Source organism: Orussus abietinus, unplaced genomic scaffold (assembly GCF_000612105.2).
Source record: "Orussus abietinus isolate OABI.00-Male unplaced genomic scaffold, Oabi_2.0 scaffold23, whole genome shotgun sequence".
NCBI lineage: Eukaryota > Metazoa > Arthropoda > Insecta > Hymenoptera > Orussidae > Orussus > Orussus abietinus.
The window spans coordinates 881794-902201 of record NW_019394258.1 but is presented as its reverse complement, the minus strand read 5'-3'; the positions used below and the strand labels follow the sequence as shown (position 1 = coordinate 902201).

At 38.6% G+C, this 20408-nt stretch overlaps 1 protein-coding gene and 2 long non-coding RNA genes across 7 annotated transcripts in view; 1 reads left to right on the top strand and 2 right to left on the bottom strand.

Moving 5' to 3' along the window:
* The window catches only part of LOC105696670 (kinesin-like protein KIF13B), a 36193-nt gene extending 17544 nt beyond the window's left edge, over window positions 1–18649 (bottom strand). For 2 of the 5 annotated variants that reach the window (XM_012419307.2, XM_012419311.2), the window contains exons 1-20: window positions 17843–18649; window positions 15541–15628; window positions 12229–12392; window positions 10820–11088; window positions 10413–10660; window positions 10028–10142; window positions 9587–9799; window positions 9086–9349; window positions 7617–7866; window positions 7285–7427; window positions 6866–7213; window positions 5696–5869; window positions 4836–5358; window positions 4483–4707; window positions 4132–4398; window positions 3763–3945; window positions 3185–3376; window positions 2639–2932; window positions 2038–2213; window positions 1136–1304 (exon numbers count right to left, since the gene is read on the bottom strand). In XM_012419307.2, the coding sequence (XP_012274730.1) occupies window positions 1136–1304; window positions 2038–2213; window positions 2639–2932; window positions 3185–3376; window positions 3763–3945; window positions 4132–4398; window positions 4483–4707; window positions 4836–5358; window positions 5696–5869; window positions 6866–7213; window positions 7285–7427; window positions 7617–7866; window positions 9086–9349; window positions 9587–9799; window positions 10028–10142; window positions 10413–10660; window positions 10820–11088; window positions 12229–12392; window positions 15541–15628; window positions 17843–17897 (4360 nt within the window). In that variant the 5' untranslated portion in view covers window positions 17898–18649. Of the gene's footprint in view, window positions 1–1135; window positions 1305–2037; window positions 2214–2638; window positions 2933–3184; window positions 3377–3762; window positions 3946–4131; window positions 4399–4482; window positions 4708–4835; window positions 5359–5695; window positions 5870–6865; window positions 7214–7284; window positions 7428–7616; window positions 7867–9085; window positions 9350–9586; window positions 9800–10027; window positions 10143–10412; window positions 10661–10819; window positions 11089–12228; window positions 12393–15540; window positions 15629–16658; window positions 16677–17842 lie in introns of those variants that run through there. The other 3 variants (XM_012419310.2, XM_012419308.2, XM_012419312.2) reach the window with 3 other exon arrangements.
* LOC105696671 lies at window positions 2136–4966 on the top strand. The gene is made up of 4 exons (XR_001103738.1): window positions 2136–2542; window positions 2625–2753; window positions 3320–3409; window positions 4852–4966. It is a non-coding gene; the product is annotated as an uncharacterized LOC105696671 (long non-coding RNA).
* A 904-nt stretch (window positions 18650–19553) lies between the features above and the next one.
* LOC105696659 lies at window positions 19554–20408 on the bottom strand. Its single transcript, XR_001103737.1, has 3 exons — window positions 20301–20408; window positions 19996–20042; window positions 19554–19918 (listed from the first exon to the last, which is right to left on the bottom strand). It is a non-coding gene; the product is annotated as an uncharacterized LOC105696659 (long non-coding RNA).

Genomic DNA, 20408 nt, shown 5'->3' with positions numbered 1-20408 from the left:
GTGCCAAAAGGATCTTCTAACGGATATACCGTCCGAAACGGCGAACAATCTTACCGACATTCATATTTACATTAACAGCTGCGTGGTGTTACATTGAGCATTATACGGAACAGTATACTCCATGTCGTTTCGTTAGATTTAGTGCAACAAGATCGGAGTGAAACTCCAGAAATCTCCTGGATTCGTGATTTTTGGTACTCTAATTGACTAAGACGCCATCTGTTGCATTTAGCGGCAATTGAATTTCGACTCTAAGGAGACGTGGTATCCACGCTGGCAGCCACCATTCTTTAGCAATGGTTTATGAAACTTTTTCCCGTCTCCTTCCATCTGAGTCTGTCATATTCAACGTCTATAGTATTCTAACGTCTGAAAGTCTTTAGTTTCAATTCTAATCTCTGAAAAGGCATAAAATAATCAATTTAATAAATTGTAATTCAATACAATCGCGTTGATCCCTGCTCAGGATCTTCCTCAGGGCGTCCACATTTACGTGGTAAATTTGAATTGAAATGATTCGGCACACCTAGCTTGGGAAAAAGTTCCATAACCGATTTGATTCTTCAGGTGGTACTTTCACATCACCTTAATAATACTACTTTTAATAAATCGTGGATGCAGTCGTACTATTGGTCAACCCGCAAAATTCGTGGCGTGTCCGATTGCTCTCTGATCTAAAGTACACGAGAAGAGAAAGAATTCGTTGCACTTGACAACTAAATTACCTTTTTGCTGGTGTACTAATGTCAGTACCGTGGGGTATTGTTAAGAATAATTGTGAAAAAATATCAAGATGTTAATCATACATGGTATTGATAGAGGTTCGCAGAATATACACGAATAAAATAGGTCACTACCGATCAACGATGGGATAAATGGGAAACATATCACGTACATGATACTTAATTAATACTTTCCACTCAATAACCACATCGTCGCAGGTTATCGTTTCTTCCATGATTTCCTAAATATCAACCGCGCATAAGGACTTTCTAAGTCTTGCAATGTCGCGATTGAACGACTCGGCGAAGAGTTTTAAGAAATCACGGACAGTCTATTATTAAAATGGAAGCCAACGAGTAACAGCTCAATATAATCGAGAAGAATTAATCAACAACTGTAAGGCACCACTTACCGATTCCGAAAGATTTCGGCGGAGACGTAAGGAAATTCTCGTCGTTTCTTGAATGACCAGAAGATGTTCTTCGTGGATGTGGCAAACCATTTAATTCTGAATTTAGATCTGTCACGCTTTCAGATCGTGTCACGTTCAAAGAGTCCATCGAGGTGTCGAATCGCATGATCTGTTGACAAGAAACGTATGCTTTTAAACCATTAAGTTCGGCAGTTTAATAATAAATAAAACATGTTTTCAAAATAGAGAAACAATTTTCTAGAACAAATGAATAGGAACTTCATTCATACCTAAGTCTTTGTATTTCGTATGTATTAAAATAATTGGACATTAAGGTGAAGTGAAACACGTCGATAAAAAAGATTATTCTAAATACCTACGTAACCGACGTTCGTATTTATATTAACAGCTGTGTCGAATTATATTGGGTGTTGTACTAAATGGCACACTCCATATATAGTTTCCGTACAATAATTATAAAGAAATCTAAATTGTGCGAGCTAGGCCTTGAAATACTTTTTCGATTCTAAGTCTTCAAGAAGCGCAGAACATAAAAAGCGTGCACGGACCCCGCCATGTTGGTTCTAGTCCAAGATGAATAAACACATTTTTTACAAGAAATGAAATTTCATGAGTTTTAGAACCAACCTTAGAGCCTCCACATCCACGTGAGAAACTTTGAAACGAATCGGTAACACCCAACTCGGAGAATACTTTCACGAACGATTTGACCTCTCAGATATATACATATAAAGATTGACTCTTTCATATCACCTCAATGACTTTATAACAATGAGCACCGATAAGAAGGAAATAAAATAAAATGATAACATGAAAGTGTATAAGAAGAAGAAGCAAGTATAATAAAATAAATGAAATTATAAATAACATGAAAAGCATACAGTGCGTCCGAGACGTCGAAGAGGCAGTAGTACCTGCGAGAAGTTGGGCACACTGGCAGTCTTGCGCATTAATGGTTGACCTTGGGCTTGCAGTAATTCTTTCACGGCGACACTTTGCCTCAGTCGGTCCAGTGTCAGGATGCTCTCGACAGCTGACACTCCTCTCGTGTACTTTTCTGGAACATGAAGAAAAAACGTTATCAGTCGTGCTGTGGTTGCAATAACATAATCTCATCGTAAAGACGGTTTGGCTGGCATCATTTTACACGTTCACTGATGTTTATCCCTGAAAAACTTAACAATTTTATTACAACAATATGAACTGGAGAAAGGCAACCGACCTCCCGTTACCGTTGGCACGTACAATGTCTCTATGCGTTAAATAAATTGGAGAGAAGGAATTAAAGAAGTAACGGTCCTAGGTACTATTAAAACTGGTCGCGATGGAGCTCAATTCGAACAATTGAACAATTGATGACGAAGACAGCTATTTCTCGACGAAAAGGTGATAAGATGCAGCAGCATTATCGCCGGGAACTTGTAGATTCTTCAGGAGTTAACAAAAAATATTATATACATTATTGCAGTAAGAGATTCTTACCTATATAAGTTTCGCCATCGCAGAGACTGTTATCTTCTCCACTGGCAGCAATTTGCGCTAGACTTTCTCGATCTTCCAATTCTTCACTGGCTTTCGGTATATTGGACACAACTTCGTAAGTAACGCCGGTTTGCGACAAGCAGTCCGTTCGGACGATTCTTTTGAAGATTCTATCAGTGATACTCTGTCGCTTGTAAATATTCAAAGCCAATCTTTTGCGTAAAACGAGATCCATTGGTGCGGGATGAGAGAGACGAACGGTCGTCTTCAATATTAAGAAAACCCGTTCGTTCGCTGAAAATTAAAATTAAAATCAAGAAATACAGAAATATGTGCTTATAGGATATTCTACGTTGAAAGTGCCTTTATAAAAACCAATGAATTAAACATTAAGACATTCCCTTATTGCTAAAATATTTACATATGACATAAAAGAAACGTATAGCTACTGTGATCCAAACTCATGGTAGAATTCAATTTTCAATTCGATAAGAAATTCATATTTAGTCGAATCTTTTTTTAAAGATTTCTTCAAGTAATAATTACCATCGGTAACTCTATTCAAATGGATGTTGTCATGTATGCTAGAATCCCAAGCCGCAATAGCGCAAACGTCTTTCTCCAAATGTCGAAATATGTGTAGAGGATAAAACTGCTTTCCGTGTTCTTTGGGCAAAATAGAGTTCAAGCCTGTCACTGAAACTTCCTCTCCGGACTGATGCGTCGAAAGGTCGTCAGCTATTCAAATATTAACAGAAGAAAAAAAAAAAGGTAGTAAATTAACTTAACAAGAAAAATATTCACCATTTCATTCAACCTTAATATTACTATACTTCATTTAGTAAATCAGACATGTATGTATTTAACTTAAGATGATATGAAAGATGCTAAGAAGTTTAATCGACGTCGATAAGCTAAAATTAATTTATACCCTTTTTGGTGGTAATGCCATTTTGAATACTCAAGTGGTAACATGAGCTGGCGCGTCACGTTACCGACATTTATATTTATGTCGAAGCTTGGTACACTCTACGTTGGGAATTATATAAAATGAAGCGTTCCATATCCTCAGGTATATATAGACCGACCCTTTCATACCACCTCAAAGTAATAAAATAGCTCACCATTAAGATCTAGAAACAGTACTGGAATGTGCGGTTCCATGCCAGCAGGTGGATTCCAATCTGCAGGTGCACCGGGAATACCTGAACCTGCTGCAGGGACTAAAACTGCATTCCGTTCCTCTGTAAGGCTGACCCATTGGTCCACCAAACTTTGTTCCCGTTCCTTTTCCTGTTCCGTTTTATCTGATAACAAAAGGAAGGCGATTTGAGCTATTTTTGTGTTACATATATATTTCTTACAGTTTGCAGAGGATTTTATATTCCAACTCGTGATAACACATCGCTTATGTATAACGAGGATATCCTCAACATTTAGAGCTCTTACATCCGCGGCCATTCTTGTCAAACCTTTATTGAAATAAAATTTACCTTGTTTATTGATGAGCTTCTGAATTTGTTGGTCAAGATACTGCCGTCGTCTCATAAGTGCATCGCTCCATTTTTCCCTCAAAATACTGAGATCTTCATCTTGGTAACTATCTAGCGGTATTTGCAAACGATTCCTCACCGATACGCTGCCCACAGCGATGCTCAAAATGGATTGGCAAATTATTGGGAGCGTGCCCGAATTCTGAACTGGTTTAACGCGCACTTGAATCCTTCGTTGCTGTCCCTGTCGTAATTGGTAAATACCACCTACAATTATACGATAAAGGTCGCCGTTAAATACAGGATTATTACGGGCTTTAATATCTACGAAAGTGGAGGGAAATCTTTTACCGGTCCACATGTCCTGTTTAACTACAACTTCAACCGGTGAATATTCTCCTTGTTCATTGAGCTCCTGAATCTCCACCCACAGTTCGATTTTCCTGGTCAATTCGGACCATCGGTCGGCCAGGGACCTGGCCTTCGCTAATTGCTGCTGTTCTACTTCCCATCCCGGTTTACTTCGAGAGAAACCGGCGCTTCGATGACCCCATACTTCTATGCTGAATGCTCCCTCTGTTAAATCACACGGTTCTATATGCAGTTTGCAGTAATGAATGAACACAAAGTGTTATGGCAATTCTAGGGTCTTGTACATAGGCTGATTCTTTCATATCATCTTAAGTTGATCCATGCATATTTACCGGCACAATGTTCCAGGAATTCCTCGGTAATGGGTACGGTGAAATCTTTTGTGTGATCAAATTTGAAAGCCAATGAGTCTCTTTGGCCCGTGACGGAATCAGTAGTCGGTAAGTCCGTGTTGACCATGGGTGGTACGACTATCGGTTCCGGATGCCCCCAGAATATGTACTGGCAAAAGACGAAATGGCTCAACGACAGTGGTAGACCACTAGCCTGCTTTATGGTAACACGACAAGTGATGTGACTCGATCCGGAAAAGTCCTCGGGTTCAGAAGACGTAGAGTCAGCCGACGATTCCGAGGCCGCTTCGCATATGCGATCCTGCGGAAATTGTCCCGATATCCGACTGATCTCAACCTGAAGTCGACCAGCGACTTCTCCTTGTTGGCTGATAATTGGCGTGTGGTAATTCAGCCTGACATCATGAAAGAGAACCTCCAAAAAGATATTGGCCACGCCAATCAGATTATGGTTCTCCTGTGATTCGTAGAACGGGTCCTGATTTTTTCCTGGTACCTCGTCCTACAATTAAAGATGATTTACAGGAATAGACCACGATACGTACAAAATTACCACGGCATGCTGGGAACTAATGGATAATGTAACGATCTTCTAAAATGTAACTAATTACTTTAAAGGAATTATTGATTTAAATTAAGACAGTTACGTAAAAGAAATAATGTATTTTACTTAGGAACGTGAAAATTTCTCTTATACTGAAATCAAATAAGTGTTTTGCTGATTGATACAAATAATTATTGTGCTTTAATAATAGTAGTTTAAACATATTTCTGTATTTGGATTAAATAAACTGTTTTCTCAGGGTATGAACCTGATTATAATACGAAGGTGAAGTTACCTTAACGATGGGCAATCGCTGGTAGTTGGAGTCTTTTCTTTCCTCGTACATGTCCCGCATGTCCACCAGCTTATTTTCCAACTTTTCCATTGACCATACTTGACTACCCATGTTAGTTCGTTTAACTAATATAGCGGGCTCGCTAACAAAAGCTCCACGCTGAAAGAATACACTCTACGTAGGCAAGAGTGTTGGGAAAGCGAGAACAAAATCAAAAGGAATTCATTAAAATCAAACTAATGTTAAAAAATAAATAATTCTGGAAAAGGGAAAAGGGCCGACTTTTTGTAAATAGAACGATTTCACTATTATTCAAAAATTACTTAGCACAGTTTCGTACGTTCTGTATAACATTGCGAATTCATTGCTACACAGTAACTACAAAGAGGATAATTACGCCAAGTTTTTTCTTTGATTTACCTCAATTTCATGATCGTTCTTATTTTCTTCAATATTGTCAGTCATTGAATAGACTGATAAATAGAATAAAAATTCTTAAATTTTCCAATACCTTACATAAACCCTGATCTGAGAAAAAAAAACCATGAACTTTGAAGTTGTATACAAGTCGCACAAGGCTTGTTAAACAAATAACTTACAATTTGTACAATCTTATTTAAGGTGAACTGAAACCCGTTGAGAAATTGAATCGACGATGTAGAATAATCGTTTTTATAGACGTCAATCAAATTTCTCGATGCGTTTCACTTCACCTTAAGAGCACTGAATTCTTTATAAAGAAAAAGTCTCTTTTGTCAAAAGTTAAGTGAAAGTACAGTCTAATGGCTTAGAGAGAGAAAAAAAAAAAAAAAAACAGCGGTAAGTGTTTGAGTAAGCAGTCGTAGCTTCGATACCTCGATCCGAGCGTGCGATTTTCCCTTAGCTTTCTGCCTCAACTATTGAGTTTACAATAAAATCACAAAAGGACCTTTTTATAGAGAATGTAGTGCTTATCAACTGTTATTCGAGGTATTATTCCGTAAGCACGTGTTTTCTTTAAATATTCGTGAAAAACCGATTCGTGCAAAAAAGGCTTGCTTGAATTACATCCTAATTTGGCCATTTTCGTCTCCATTTTTCCTCGGCTATCGTACAAAGTAAAAGTATTACGTATGCAGGGAATAATTACGCAAATCAACAGGGTTTGTTTAGACATACGTTTATTCTTACCTTTCTATTTGGACTAAGATTATTTGGTGGTATTTGCAAGGTTACGCTGAACTTAGTTTGCTTCCCCATTTCTTCAGCCAGGAAGTTGGCCTCTTGCACCAAGGCGTTCGCCTTCAAGATGTCGGTCTTGAGTTGACCCAAGCTTCGTTTGAACATCTCGTCGCGTTCCTGAGCCCACTTTTCAACGCGCATCTGCGTCGTAGGGGTGCAAGCGGGTAGCTTTCCGCTTTGGCTACCCCGTAAGGGATCGTATGGTACGTAAGGAGGGTACGGGGTGGACGGAGATAGAATATTGCGCAATTGCTGGAATTGCCGTTCGTACTCCTGACGTTGTTTCTCAAGAGCAACCTGAAGTCACGGCCGAATTAACATCTTACAGGTTCAGGAGGTCGATTCATACAGAATCGTCGATAAAATACCTGCTTGTCTTCCTCGTGCTGCTTTTCAAGCCTTGCAATAGCTCGTTGGATGGGATCATTGGATAATTCATTCAGCATAAGTTCTTCCCTCGCAAAGTTATAGTCGATCGTTTGTGCGGGGGTTTGAGGTTCACTGTTGATTGCTGAAATAAATTTCAGATTAATATGCGTCGTCATAACTTCAGATTGAACAACGGTTCAAGATTTATCTCCTCTATTGAGAACGTATTTTAAGGTGATGTCAAAGTGGCGACACAGAGGTCTAGTTTATGAAACTTTTCTCCAAACTGGGTATGCCTGAATAGATACAAGTAGTAAGAAAGATTGCTAACCTGTTGCACTTCTAGGGCAATTGACCCTAAAAAAATGATGATTGCCCCAAACGATTCGATCACCATGTAGTAAGGGTGTTTTCTCCATTACCTGGCTACCATTGACGAAACACCGGGCTCCATTCAATGGAGTCATGTACAATCCAGATTCCTCTATTGTAATGACACAATGTTCTGGCAATATCCCTAGTCCATGGAGCTGAATATCTTGCTCCGTAGTCGCGGAACGTCCACCAACCAGGGTCCTCTCCTAATTCATCCAAATGTCCGTAATTAGTTTTACCTTATTGCTATCACGAGAAAATATCTCAAATTCATAAGTAATACAGGGTTTTTCCAAACGAAACGATCAGACGGTACTTGTACATTCTACGAATAAAAACAAAAGATACTTTTACAAACACGTTCCAAAATGCTTTGTTAAGAAATTATAACAAAAATAGCGATGTGAGACTAGCGGATTTCACATTCGCGTTTCGCTCACTGTTATTACACAGTTATTGCTACAAATGCATCCTAATTAATTTAGTAGTACGTTGTATACATTCGTCGCATTTTGCGGGTAAAGTTATACAATCATGCCGAAAAAAAAAATATTGGCATCGTATTTTAGTTACCATAAACCAGTTACTTTTTTTTTAGATTATGACAATGGGTGAATGTTACGTTTAGGGGACTCACCTCTGATGACATATGTTGTCGAGGTCACCCTCTTGAATGACCTCTGCAATATTTTAGCCCTCGCTCGTTATTTGTTAAAAAGTTATTAACAATGTAATTGAGCTTGAATGTACGTTTTCGACCCTGGGAGTCCATTTAAAGACTCAGAACGTAGTATATACACGTTGCGAACAAATATTCGTACATTGATGTTTGAAATGATCAATTTAAATTAATGTGGGTTTAGGTTAGGTTAATAATTAGAATCCGGCTACCAGTTACTTGCGGTAATACCCCAGTCTTTAGATGTATGTCCAACAACGAGAAACAAACAAACAACGAGCGACGGGTAAAAACTTGCAGAGGTCACTCAGGAGGGTGACCTTGACAACATATGTCATCAGAGGTGGGTCCCCTAAACATAACATTGAGCTATATTAGAATTAAGAATTACAGAAAATTTATTCCTGCTGCATGAATTGAAGTTGTGGGGAAATCAGGTATTAGACGAGAAAGAAAAATCGTCGCTTTTCCGTTGAAACTGTGAAATTTGGAATCCTGTTCTAATCAAGCCCTTTTACCGGGTTCATTTCTCGCACCACTCGGACGTTGCCACCTAAATATATGCACATAGTAGTAAATTAATGCTTCCATCGAGTTTTCGTGCCAACTTGCACGTTTTCCTGATATTCAAATTCCCAATTCGCACCCTAGATCCAAGCCGGAGAAAGACGTAATTCTACGTAAAAAGAAAACCTCGCATAATTCGTTAAGGTATGATGTTCTTGTCTGAAAAAGAAAGTACGTACCTTCAGATAATACACCAGCAATTCGTTAAGACTGGGATCGTCGTTGAGATTGACCAGATAATACTTGCTCTTTTCTACTTGGATGCCAGACGCTTGGACACTTATGCCCATTTTTTCTAGAGCTTGTTGCCTTTCATGTTGCAATCTTTCGGTTTTTACTAACTTCTCCTCCCAGGTTTGCGACATTTCCTTCATTAGTCGCTCGGATTCCGACAATTTCTCCGTGATGTCCGTTCGCTGTTGACCTACGACGGATCCCTGTCCCTGAAAAAAACGGAACAGGTTTGAAACGCTCGTACAATTTTGAATACATTAAACCCCCACATATGTAGAAAGGTGAGAATTACTCATCGCTGAATTTACACATTTCACCACAAATCAAGGAGGATGTTAACACTTTACACTCGAGAGGTGACTTTGTCACCGCCGTCAACTAGAATGGCAAAGTCCTAGAGTGCAAAGGATTAATAATGAAAATAGAAATTCTAAAGTTCGACTGACCTTAGCATGCAGCAGCATTTCTTTGAGGGCTTCCACTTCTTGTCGAAGTTCCCGTATAATCCTAGCATTAGGGTCCTCGTTGACAATCGCGTGATTTACTATTCTCTTTGCTCGATCGGCATATCGCAATGTCGATAGAGTTTCTTCATAATTATCTGCAGCTGGTGAGATTGTGGCTACCATTACAGTTTTACTGTTACCACCGAGGTTATCCTGCAATAAGTGAAGAATCCGTTATAACAATACCCTTAATACAGTTACAATCAAATACAACTTATAATCTAATGTTTTGTTACATTTATCTGAATTAACATTTGGATACAAAAAGAACTTCGCCCAATAAATGCCTAACCTAATCTATCATAAATTAACTTAAATTTCTTCTTCGTCCACAGCTGTCTACTTTCCGCACTTGTTATACAATATACCATTATGCAATACCTTTAGCAACCACGTGAGAACCGAATCTCTGTACGGAACGAACTTATCCCTATTCTTGCCACCGGAATTCTGATCCGCCAGCTTCGAGATCACTAGACCCAACGTCGTTAGCGACCTATAAAAAGAGTAACGTGTTTTGATTCATTCTCGTATTAACAAGAAAATAATTTTACTCGATAGTCATCTTATGATCATAACTTTAAAAGTGCAGTCCATAACGAACGTTCAGACATTAAACGTTAACCGGAGTATCTCTTAAGTGTCTCATGGATCCGGTATTACATCTACAAGGTTACACCTTATACTAATGGTCTTATACTTATGTCCGGTTCGACCAACCTCGTTTAAATAATTGATTCGCAAAGGCGAAGGAATCAGTACGTACTTGTTAATATTGCTGCCTTCTTTAAGTCTATCGCCAACAGCGCCAGTTTTCACAGCCCTTTCGCTTCCCGCGAGGTCCACCAGACTCATCCGCGAGACTTTTTCGCCACTAACGCCACTTTTCGCATCCGTCAGGGTTTGCGTCAAAATTACAGAGAAAACGGCATGAGATCGGGAGCTCTCCGAATTCATGTTCGTCGCTGCCACGGTTCGCGACTTGTTTCCTTCTGCCATCAAGTTATCGATATCCTAATAACAAAGGAAACGTACAGGTTTGTTAACACATTCGGTGACGAAACAAATGCCAAGTACCCTGTCGTGGCACGAGATGGGTTAAACGTGGGATGATATTCAACGTATTAAGAGGAAAAATCCAGTTAAATTTATAATATAATGCATTATTTTTACCTGAAAGGCAGTCACGGCGAGCTGGCTGAGACCATCCACGTAAGGTCCCAAGACATTGTGCTCTCTGACTTTGAGGGATTGCTTGTTCGGCTTCGGATCCAAAAGGTCGTGCACCTTTTCATTATAAATCTCCATGTAGGAAACCTCAACCTTGTAGGAGAGTTCGGAGCTTTGTTGCTTCGCTATCATATCGAAAAGACTGTCGCATAGCCGTGGAATAATCCCTTTGTTGTCGCCACTGCCCATCATCGTGTACGATTTTCCAGACCCTAGATCATGAGAAAAAAGTACCAATTAACGAATGTGCTTCAGGTGATATGAAAGAGTCAGCGTGTATATATATATATATTGAATTGCATGTACCGATTCGTTTCAAATTTTACCATGCGAATATGTATCTTTTTTAATGGCTCGTTTCCACGTGCAAGTAACTTGCGACACTTCTCGCTAGAACGACTTGCATTTGCGGGTACACTATCAATAAGTGTGTAGCGAATTTCCAGTTGCAAGTCGCTCTAGCAAGTACATGCAGGGCAATTTGCTAGAATAACTTATTTTGGCGTTTACACGGTAGTCCCAAACTTGCTGCAATTTTTCTTTAGCGGGAGATATTCGATATTGAAAATGTCGTACAACGAAACGATAGCAGTTGCAGTCGCTGCGTGGAAAAATAACCACATGTTTACGGCATTCGTTTGCAGAAATACAATTCTAAAATCTTGTGATTACGAAACTTTTTTTCCAGAATGATTATACGATAAGATACTTTAATATGGTCAGAACCGAGCTATATGAAGGTTTGAATTGGCCTGCCATTTCCATTATATTGAATTTTATTTGGGCCACTTTAGTTCCTTAATGTAGATGGCGGTAGAATCACTGTACGACACCGATACAAGGGGATGCCATCCCCTTACTCCAAAACGCATACAAATCCCTTCGCAGCTTGCAGCAAGAATTTCGGGACTGATTCGAAATCGACTCGCGCGACTTCAACTTCTATGTACAACCAGGTGGGTACACGTGCTTGCGGGAAAGTGCAAGTTCTTGCGCAAGTTCACTACTAAAACCGTGTAGAGACTATGGCAAGAACTGACGTAGAGCAGACCTCGCCAGTTTTACTTACACGTGGACACGAGCCTTAAAGCAATTGACCGAAATGAGACGACAGTCTATGTACAGGTGGCCAACTTATCAGTTACACTATAGCTTTGAAATACCTCAATATTTCAAATTTACATTCACCATATATACAAAAAGTAATACTGCTTCAAACTCATCATAGGGCAATCTTAACATGTGTAACTAATAATTTGGTCAACTACTGTAACACGGAGAGTGTAATTAAACAATTACAGTTATTAGAGTTGAGTACAAATGAATAGCTAAGTAAAAGGTGAAAAGCTTACCGGTCTGCCCGTAAGCAAAAATACAAGCATTGTATCCCTGGAACGCGTTGTCCAGAATATCTCGGCCGAGAGCGTCGAACACGACGTCTTGACTGGCAAAATTTTCTGCTCCAGGTACCAATGAGTAAAAACAATGGTCGAACGCAAACGTCTTTGGTTTGTTTCTGAAACAAACAATTACATCTAATTATTCGACCACGTTATGACTGGCTTCACGAGTACACCACCACACCCCCAGGTAACATTCCTGAAGCAAACCTTCGCTATTAAGATGAAAGGGAGGTGCAACCACTGAAATACAAAAACATTGGAATGCTTTAAGGTGATATGAAATTTTCAGCCTACACATATAACTGAGAGGTCCAATTGTTCGTGAAAGTATTCTCCGAATTGGGTGTACCGATTTGCCTCATCTCAAGTTTTACCGCGCGAATATGGAGGCCCTAAGGTAGGTCCTGAAACTCAGGAAATTTCAGTTTTTATATATATTAAAAAAAAAATGTGCAGGTCGCGGGGCACGCGACAAATTATACGTTCGTTTAACAAGAATCGCTTTAACAGGCCAAATTGTTCAGTTTATCAGCTCTTTTTCTCTCAGTGCGCCAAGTATTTATTAGAGTGCTAGAAAGACGGATATCAATCATATTACTCAGACATGAAATGGTGTGTTAACGTTTTCGTTCAATTTCATGGGTGTTCAATATCATATTTTGGATTGGTGTGCGGGGCACTGAACTAACAAGGAACAAGGGGGTATAAATCGACCTTTACTTGAAATTTTGCGTAATTATTCCCATAAACGAGTTATCTTTGAACACGGTGTCATTCGTTTGACTCATTGGCCGAGATATCTCCTGCGTCCATTCAGCAATATCTTATGATTCAATGTCGTTAGTCCGATACGACCGAGGTACACATATATGAGTTATTCAGCGATTGCACATAACCAAGACATCACTTTAGGTGCAGCACCTTGTCAGAGGTTATATTACGCCACTAATTTAATAACTAAAAAACTAAAAGCAACAATAATTGGGGGCGTAGTATTAAACGCGGTAATTAATTTTCAGTGTTAAGTTGAAATGAAACCCCCCCAAATCAGTCGATTCTAAAAAGACACTTTTCTGAAGTAAAACTTCTATGCGGCGCTCGAGCCTCGACCATTTGAGGAGTAAAATGCTGAATAGGATTAGATGTAACGAAAAAGTGTTACGAATTGGAATGTACCCCCTCTCCCTTTCCTGCGTACCAAGCCTGTGACGTCATCTATCCCGTACGTGTGTGTATATATAGTATATGACGTATCGAGTTCAATAGTTCATTTTACTCCTCCCAAAAGGTAAAGAAGAATATAAAAACGGTTACTGGATTTTCCAGTTCAGGAGAAAAGAAAAAAAAGAGGTAATTTTACTATAAAAAGCGTCCGAGTCCTCTTTGAACTATGAACACTAGTTAAAAAATAATTCATTTAAATGGGTTCAGGGCATGTTCTTCACTTCTCACGAGTAGGAATGATTCAAATGGCATGACTCCGACGTCTTGAAACAGTATACGCCTTGTTTAGCGCCGTGCAGACCAAAATCTGTGTCGTGTGAACCAGCTTAATGAATGTTCAGCGAGAAATCGGTCCATCCAAGGATTTCATACAGATAGATGGTCAGTGTTAACGCATCTGCAGAACTGAAATGTCGAATGCCCGAAAAGTAATAAGAAAGTATGGGGTACTAAGAGAGAGATATACTTAAAAGAACTATCTTTAACTAGATTTCATAGTTCAAAAAGAACTTAGTAAAAAAGCTTCGCCATCTAACGGCACGGTCGAAAACTAACTCGAACAAAGTGTTTAGTAACGTTCTATACAAATTGGAAGTTGCTTTAACCAAACCGCAATGCTAAACGTCCGTGCCAGTAATTTTATTGCAGTTACTAAAAATAGAGTAAATAACAACATCGTGCAACGAAAGTTGCCATTATTTAAAGGTAACCTACCTATTCCAAAATGATAAAAAAAAAAAAAAACTTTACCATAAATATTATCACCGTTTCTGCAAAATTTGTACGAAAGCCGGGAGGATGCTCAACTATTAAAAACTAGGTGCAGTGCCCCAATGTATGGTAAATCAACCCTTAAATTGCGGTCCTTTAACAAAACTTTAGCATTAACAGGATCAAATTGTTCAATTTAGAGGCTCTCTTTCTCTCAGTGTACGCGCTCGTTGGCTTGTGACCCCGTAAAGCTCACAAAGCCTATAAAAGCTTCGACTACAGAATACTTAGAACTTGCAGTCTCGCGTCGATATCCTATGTCCGATATCACACCTGGTCGTAAGTACACGTTGAAATGTACGTGTACATGAACTGACCTAATTTGACATGATTGCTACTTTCCAACACGATACGAGACACTGCCTGATTCACATCTCCCATTGTTCGTCATTGACAACATGAAAAAAAAAAAAAAGAAGAGAAAAATAAAACAGATCAATCAGGGAAAGGGAAGCGAAGCAATAGATAACTTCGAGATAGTGACAGAATTATCTCGATCGTACACGCAGATCTTGAAACTCGGCCAAATGCTCATGATAGGAAGCGATCGCTTATTGATATCATTTTCATTTTTTAAAGCTACTACCACTCGGCGCTATGCTAGGAGACATTGAGAAAACGATTTGTTTGATTGAAAATAAATATGTTTGAATGAAACAAATTTTTTTTCTTTGTTGTACAGCCGAACAAGTATATACTTCGTTCAAACATATTTGTTCGATGTAATAGAATGATTTGTTTGAGTGGAATTCAATAAATGTTTCATTTAAATAAATATTGTAAGAGAAGAAGAGATTTTCTACTAACAGAGGAAAAGAAACTTGGACATTCGACCAATTTAAGAACGTACCGTTGGTATAACTTTTTCACAGAATGTTACAACTCGTATCACCAAGTACAATTTTTTTTATCCCATTGAAGTATTACCCATAAGACTATTTACTCCCAAGGACCTTGCGGCACCCCTCAACGTATTTGTTGGAATCAAATAAATCATTTTTTAAATTTAAATACAAAACACTTAAACAAGTTGATTTATTACTTTAAAGAAATTATTGATTTAAATTAAGACAGTTACGTCAGAGAAATAATGTATTTTACTTAAGAACGTGAAAGTTCTTCATTTACCGAAATCAAATAAACGTTTTGTCAATCGATACAAATAATTGTTTGGCTTCGATAAAAGAAATTTAAACATACCATACGTCCTGTGCCCATGAGAACAAAATAATTAAATATTAATTAAAAACTAAAAGGATCACATACCGATCTATCTTATCCAAAGTCGTCGGATGCTGCAGGATGGTCTGCTGCCCAGTCATTTCCACGACACATTGCGTTCCAAGTTCCAGCTCTGTAATATAAAAGGAGTTGCTGGTTAGAATCGAAATCGATAATTCACTGAAATTGGAGTCAAACGAAAATGTCTAGCCGTCCTGTAAACCTGAAACCTTCTAAGGCATTTAAAAACCTAGCGTCTTTATATAAATTTAATTTGACCCAATATCAAATAACACCATCAAAGAAGGTGCAAATGATATGAAACATGGCTCAAATGATGATTTAATTTTCCGAAATTTCCGAACCGTGGCTAAACTTCATTTTATAAATAAAACTTCTGCCCAACCCTAGTGTCTTCTCCAGAGATTTAAAAGAAGAATGTCTCGATTGGTACAGAATTGATTCTCTTTACCGGTACTACAGCAAATCATATATTATTAACTCGAGCACGAGTAACAGGATCGCAGCGTTGTAGGATAGCTCGACATACCCAACCCCGTACTTTCAAATTTACGTTGACTATTAGAACGAGTTTCCACAGACTTAATTTTCCAATAATCGGGTTATGGCAGCTATCACGTGCGCGCGAGGTCCACTCCAAGCAGAGTTGGGTAATTTCGAATTTTTCGAGGTTTTTGACGTCTATTGTGTAAATCAAGTAGTTTATCATAGAAAATCGTAGGAAAAACCATTAATTCACGTTTACGAAATGAAAGACGCCGTAGACGTACGATATGTGGAATTAACAAAATATTTCTTTCGTACTATTCAAAGAAATATTTCTTCGGTTGAATGAATTTTTCTTTTTTTTTTTTTTCCTCAAGGCGCAGATGCTCGATATATCTATCCGCTAGGTTAAAAACGTCTTTTAGCGCAAATGTAATCGCGTTAAAATGTTTAAGGATCAATTAATTTGCTGCTTGTGTTCAAAATTCTTTCGACTTAACCCTGATTGATGTCAAATTTTTAACTGTGTTTATTATTATCTATTTAGAAATGGAAGGGGCGCAAAATACGTTGTGTTAGCGGAGAAAACTAGGGATGTGTTATACATCCTAATATACACATAGAAAACTATATTACATGACGTATTACATACTTACCCAACCCTGACTCCAACTGTAACACGACGAACCTAACCGCAAAATTGGTGACCTAACTGACGTCATATTTGTTCGCTGAGTTAACAAAAAAAAATTACTTTTTATGCAAAGAGCGATCCAAGGATTCGAGACTTCCAATCGATTGACTTTTGTTACGACCTACGTAGAATTAAAAAATACGAACAAAACTTAAATTTGTTTCAACGCGCACAAAAGGAAGAATCTGTCTTGGGAAAAGTAAATTATATAGTTGTTTCAAAATTAGAAACGATAACTTTAAAAACACTACAATAATTAAAATTTTAAATCCTGCGTACAACACTCTTTCGATTTACATGAAGAAATTTATTACGAGACGCTCCCTTTAATTCGCTGTTTTTAATTCGTTAAAATTTGGAGCAACATTACCTAAATAAGGATATCAATAAAGAGAGTGACACCCCCCTTTACACGCAGCCCTGACCATAAGCAAGCGGTACATGGTCGTGCATGGCGTACACAAAAGATGCATGGCAAAGTTCATTGAAATCGATGAAAACCAAGAAATAAAGTGGACAAGAAAATCCAAGAAGGAACATTACTCTTCCATGATGTTCTAAAGCCACAACTAAATCGAATAGATAACGAACATCGCTGGAATCGAATTCGTCGCAAAGCAAGAGATGGTTCGAGGGACACCAAAAGGAGGCTGCAAAGTAAATACTAGCGTCATTTGCCATTCACAATATAAATACTCCAAGCAAGCATCGAGGAAGGGGGGAGGGGGATTGACGGTAGAGGAAATTTTATAGTTTAAAAAAAAAAACATTACAAGACAACTTTGAACATTCCTGAAAAGGTATGAACGAAGAAACGTCAAATAGGAGTCGACCAATTTGGAGAGCGTCAACAAAGACGGATGCGAGGTCTCAAGGAATAGAAAGATCACGAGAGGTGGTCGATCGACGCAATCTCGGCTGGGCCGTCGACGCGAGAGGAACACCGGAGAGGATAAAGAAGGAATGGACGAGCGTCTTGGAAGGACTCGGAGCCTTCTTTGTGGGCGGCCGCGAGTTCCGAAAGCAGATCCGTGGAAACGTGTCGCCGTCTTGAGACAGCCGAGAGACAGGTGGGAGATGGTCGAGAGGGTCGAGCAGGAAGAATTTCGAAGAGACGTGGGCGGACAACCTCGCGAGATAACTCACCGCGTCGATTGAACGGCCGCACTCGCACGGCGACCTTTATTTTATCCGTGGCCATGATTTCGCACCGGCGACGACACAGCACTCTGACGCACGGAGACGATCGCTGAGCGAACTCGCACCTTTACAATTTCGCAGGCGACTTCGTACTTCACGCGTTCGGCATCACGCTACGTCATTTTCAACTCATACCGCGACTCGTTCATCCTTCAAACGGCACTACGTCTCACCCAGCTCGTGACACACTTCGCCATATTGGTTTGACATCGGTGGTGCGCCGACCGCGACCGAGCGCGCACGTCGATGACTCTCGGCAGCTCTCGGCATCTCTCGGCAGCTCTCGGCACTCGTCGTCAGGTGGCGCGAGTCGTCCACGGAATAGAGTTCGAAAACTGTCGTCTAAAACGTATTTTAACACATATGTAAACGCAGAAATATTTTGATGGAAGAATAAATTAATTTGACGTTTGTGTTCCACATTCTTTCGATATAACCCTGTTTAACATCAAATTTCTAATTGAATTTATTATTTTCTATGTAGAAATAGAATGGCGTAACATTGCGCTTGTGTAGAAAACTAGAGACATAACATACGCATATATTAATCCGATTTGCTGGATTCGGACCTGAAATATCCTGGATTTAGGAGTATAATGGCAGCCACTAAAATATATAGTAAACTAGAACACTCCCCTGTAAAGAATACACGGCTCGATTGTTCCAGAGAGAGCTAGATTTGGATGTCTCTGCATCCTTGTCGCACATAGTTCGATACGCATTTGTATGAGAAAGATGAAGTGATGGTGGCTCTTCGTCGCAGTTCCATTTCCAGATTAACCAATGCGTCCACACCGTTTGTACCGTCAGAAAAGAAAATTTAGTATCATTCACAATTAGCATAGTGCAGTGGTAGGACCAAAATTAATTTGTAATTGGACTGTACAAAAGCGGGACACGCTGGCGAGCGTTACAGTTTACGATATTATTTCAGGGTTGACAGCTCGAAAAGCGAGACCAACATGAACCATGGTGCAGGCCGAGTCATGGACAAAAAAGGAGGGAAATTCAAGTACAATTATTTCGATTGAGATAACGTAATCCATGGGGCCGTTTTGTTAAGTCAAAAATATAGTAAAAGATAAATTACATTTGCAATAACGTTACTTCTAGGCATTTCCCCTCGAGTTTAGAGTGTGAAGATGTCTTAAAATTTATAACGAAAATAATTTTATCGAGTAGCTGCGGAATCTTTCTTCCAAATGCTATAGCACGTATACCTACTTCTTGATATACTGTAAAATCCATTTCCGAGCTTCGTGTTACATGGAGAGTGAAAGTCACTTGTTTATAAATAAAATATCACTTAATCTGATATGATCAGTTAATCCTTTACCTTAAAATGGGGTGTTTGCGCCTTTCTCTATATTTTTCCTCAGATATTTTGTACTACGACAGCTTTAATCAAACAGTGTTAGCACTATACGTTAGCGTAACAGTTGCATTTACATTATGTTATTAAAGTTGCAAATGGTTATTAATTGTCATCTCTCAAGTGCAGTTGATTTCATAAACATTGTAACCTAACTTGTTAACTAGGAATGATAAATTGACGTGTAAACAAAAAAAAGTATTTGCACTACCCAATGTCCTGGTCCATTAGTAAAGTTAAATGTCTCTTTCTTAATTGATGAAACTGTAATACAAAACTACATTGTCGTTACGACTATTAGGCTATACTTTCAAAACAAAAAGCCTGAATATTTATTACGATACATAACATTGTTGTTAAATACATATGTAACTAAATTTATTTATAATATACAAATCCCGATGGAACGTAAACTATGACTTAGATGTAGCTTTGGTATCTCCTATGGGTTTACCTTCTTTAAGCAACTCTTGTTCATATTTAACTAGCGCTTCTTGATGCATCGGGCGAATATGCGTTATGTACTGATACCCTTGATATATAAGAAATACCGTTCCTACAGCTGTAAATGCTACACATACCGATACCACACTTTTATGCAAGGAATCAAAAATTAAGTTTTTCCTTGACCTTCTCATTTTGTACGTATTCTGAAATGATTGTTTTAAAGTGAAATTAACTTGCTTTCCTCGTGCACTATGTAACATAACACAAAAAATGTTCTTACGTCCAAAATAGAAGACACGTAGTAATGCGAGGTTACCGTTGAAATATCTGGAAAAGGAAAGAAATATGATTACTTAGTTGTCAAATTATGACATACAATGTCAGAAAAAACAGCTGGACGTTAATTAGACAATAACATTGTTCTCATTAAGATTTTATTTCAATATTGAGTTTTAAATTAATGATTTTAAATGAATGTTGGTCTCACATGCAACGAGTGGTTTTCATATAAAATGAACCAACGTAGTTGAAACGATACGTCACTAAAAGAAACCTACGTTTATCTTTAACATAATATTAACGTACATCAAAATTATCTAAAAATGTTAACGTTCTCCGGATACGATGAGCTTAACAAATTATTTATTTTCACGTAAGTTTACGCCTCGTGAGTGCATCACAGATTGCCCATGC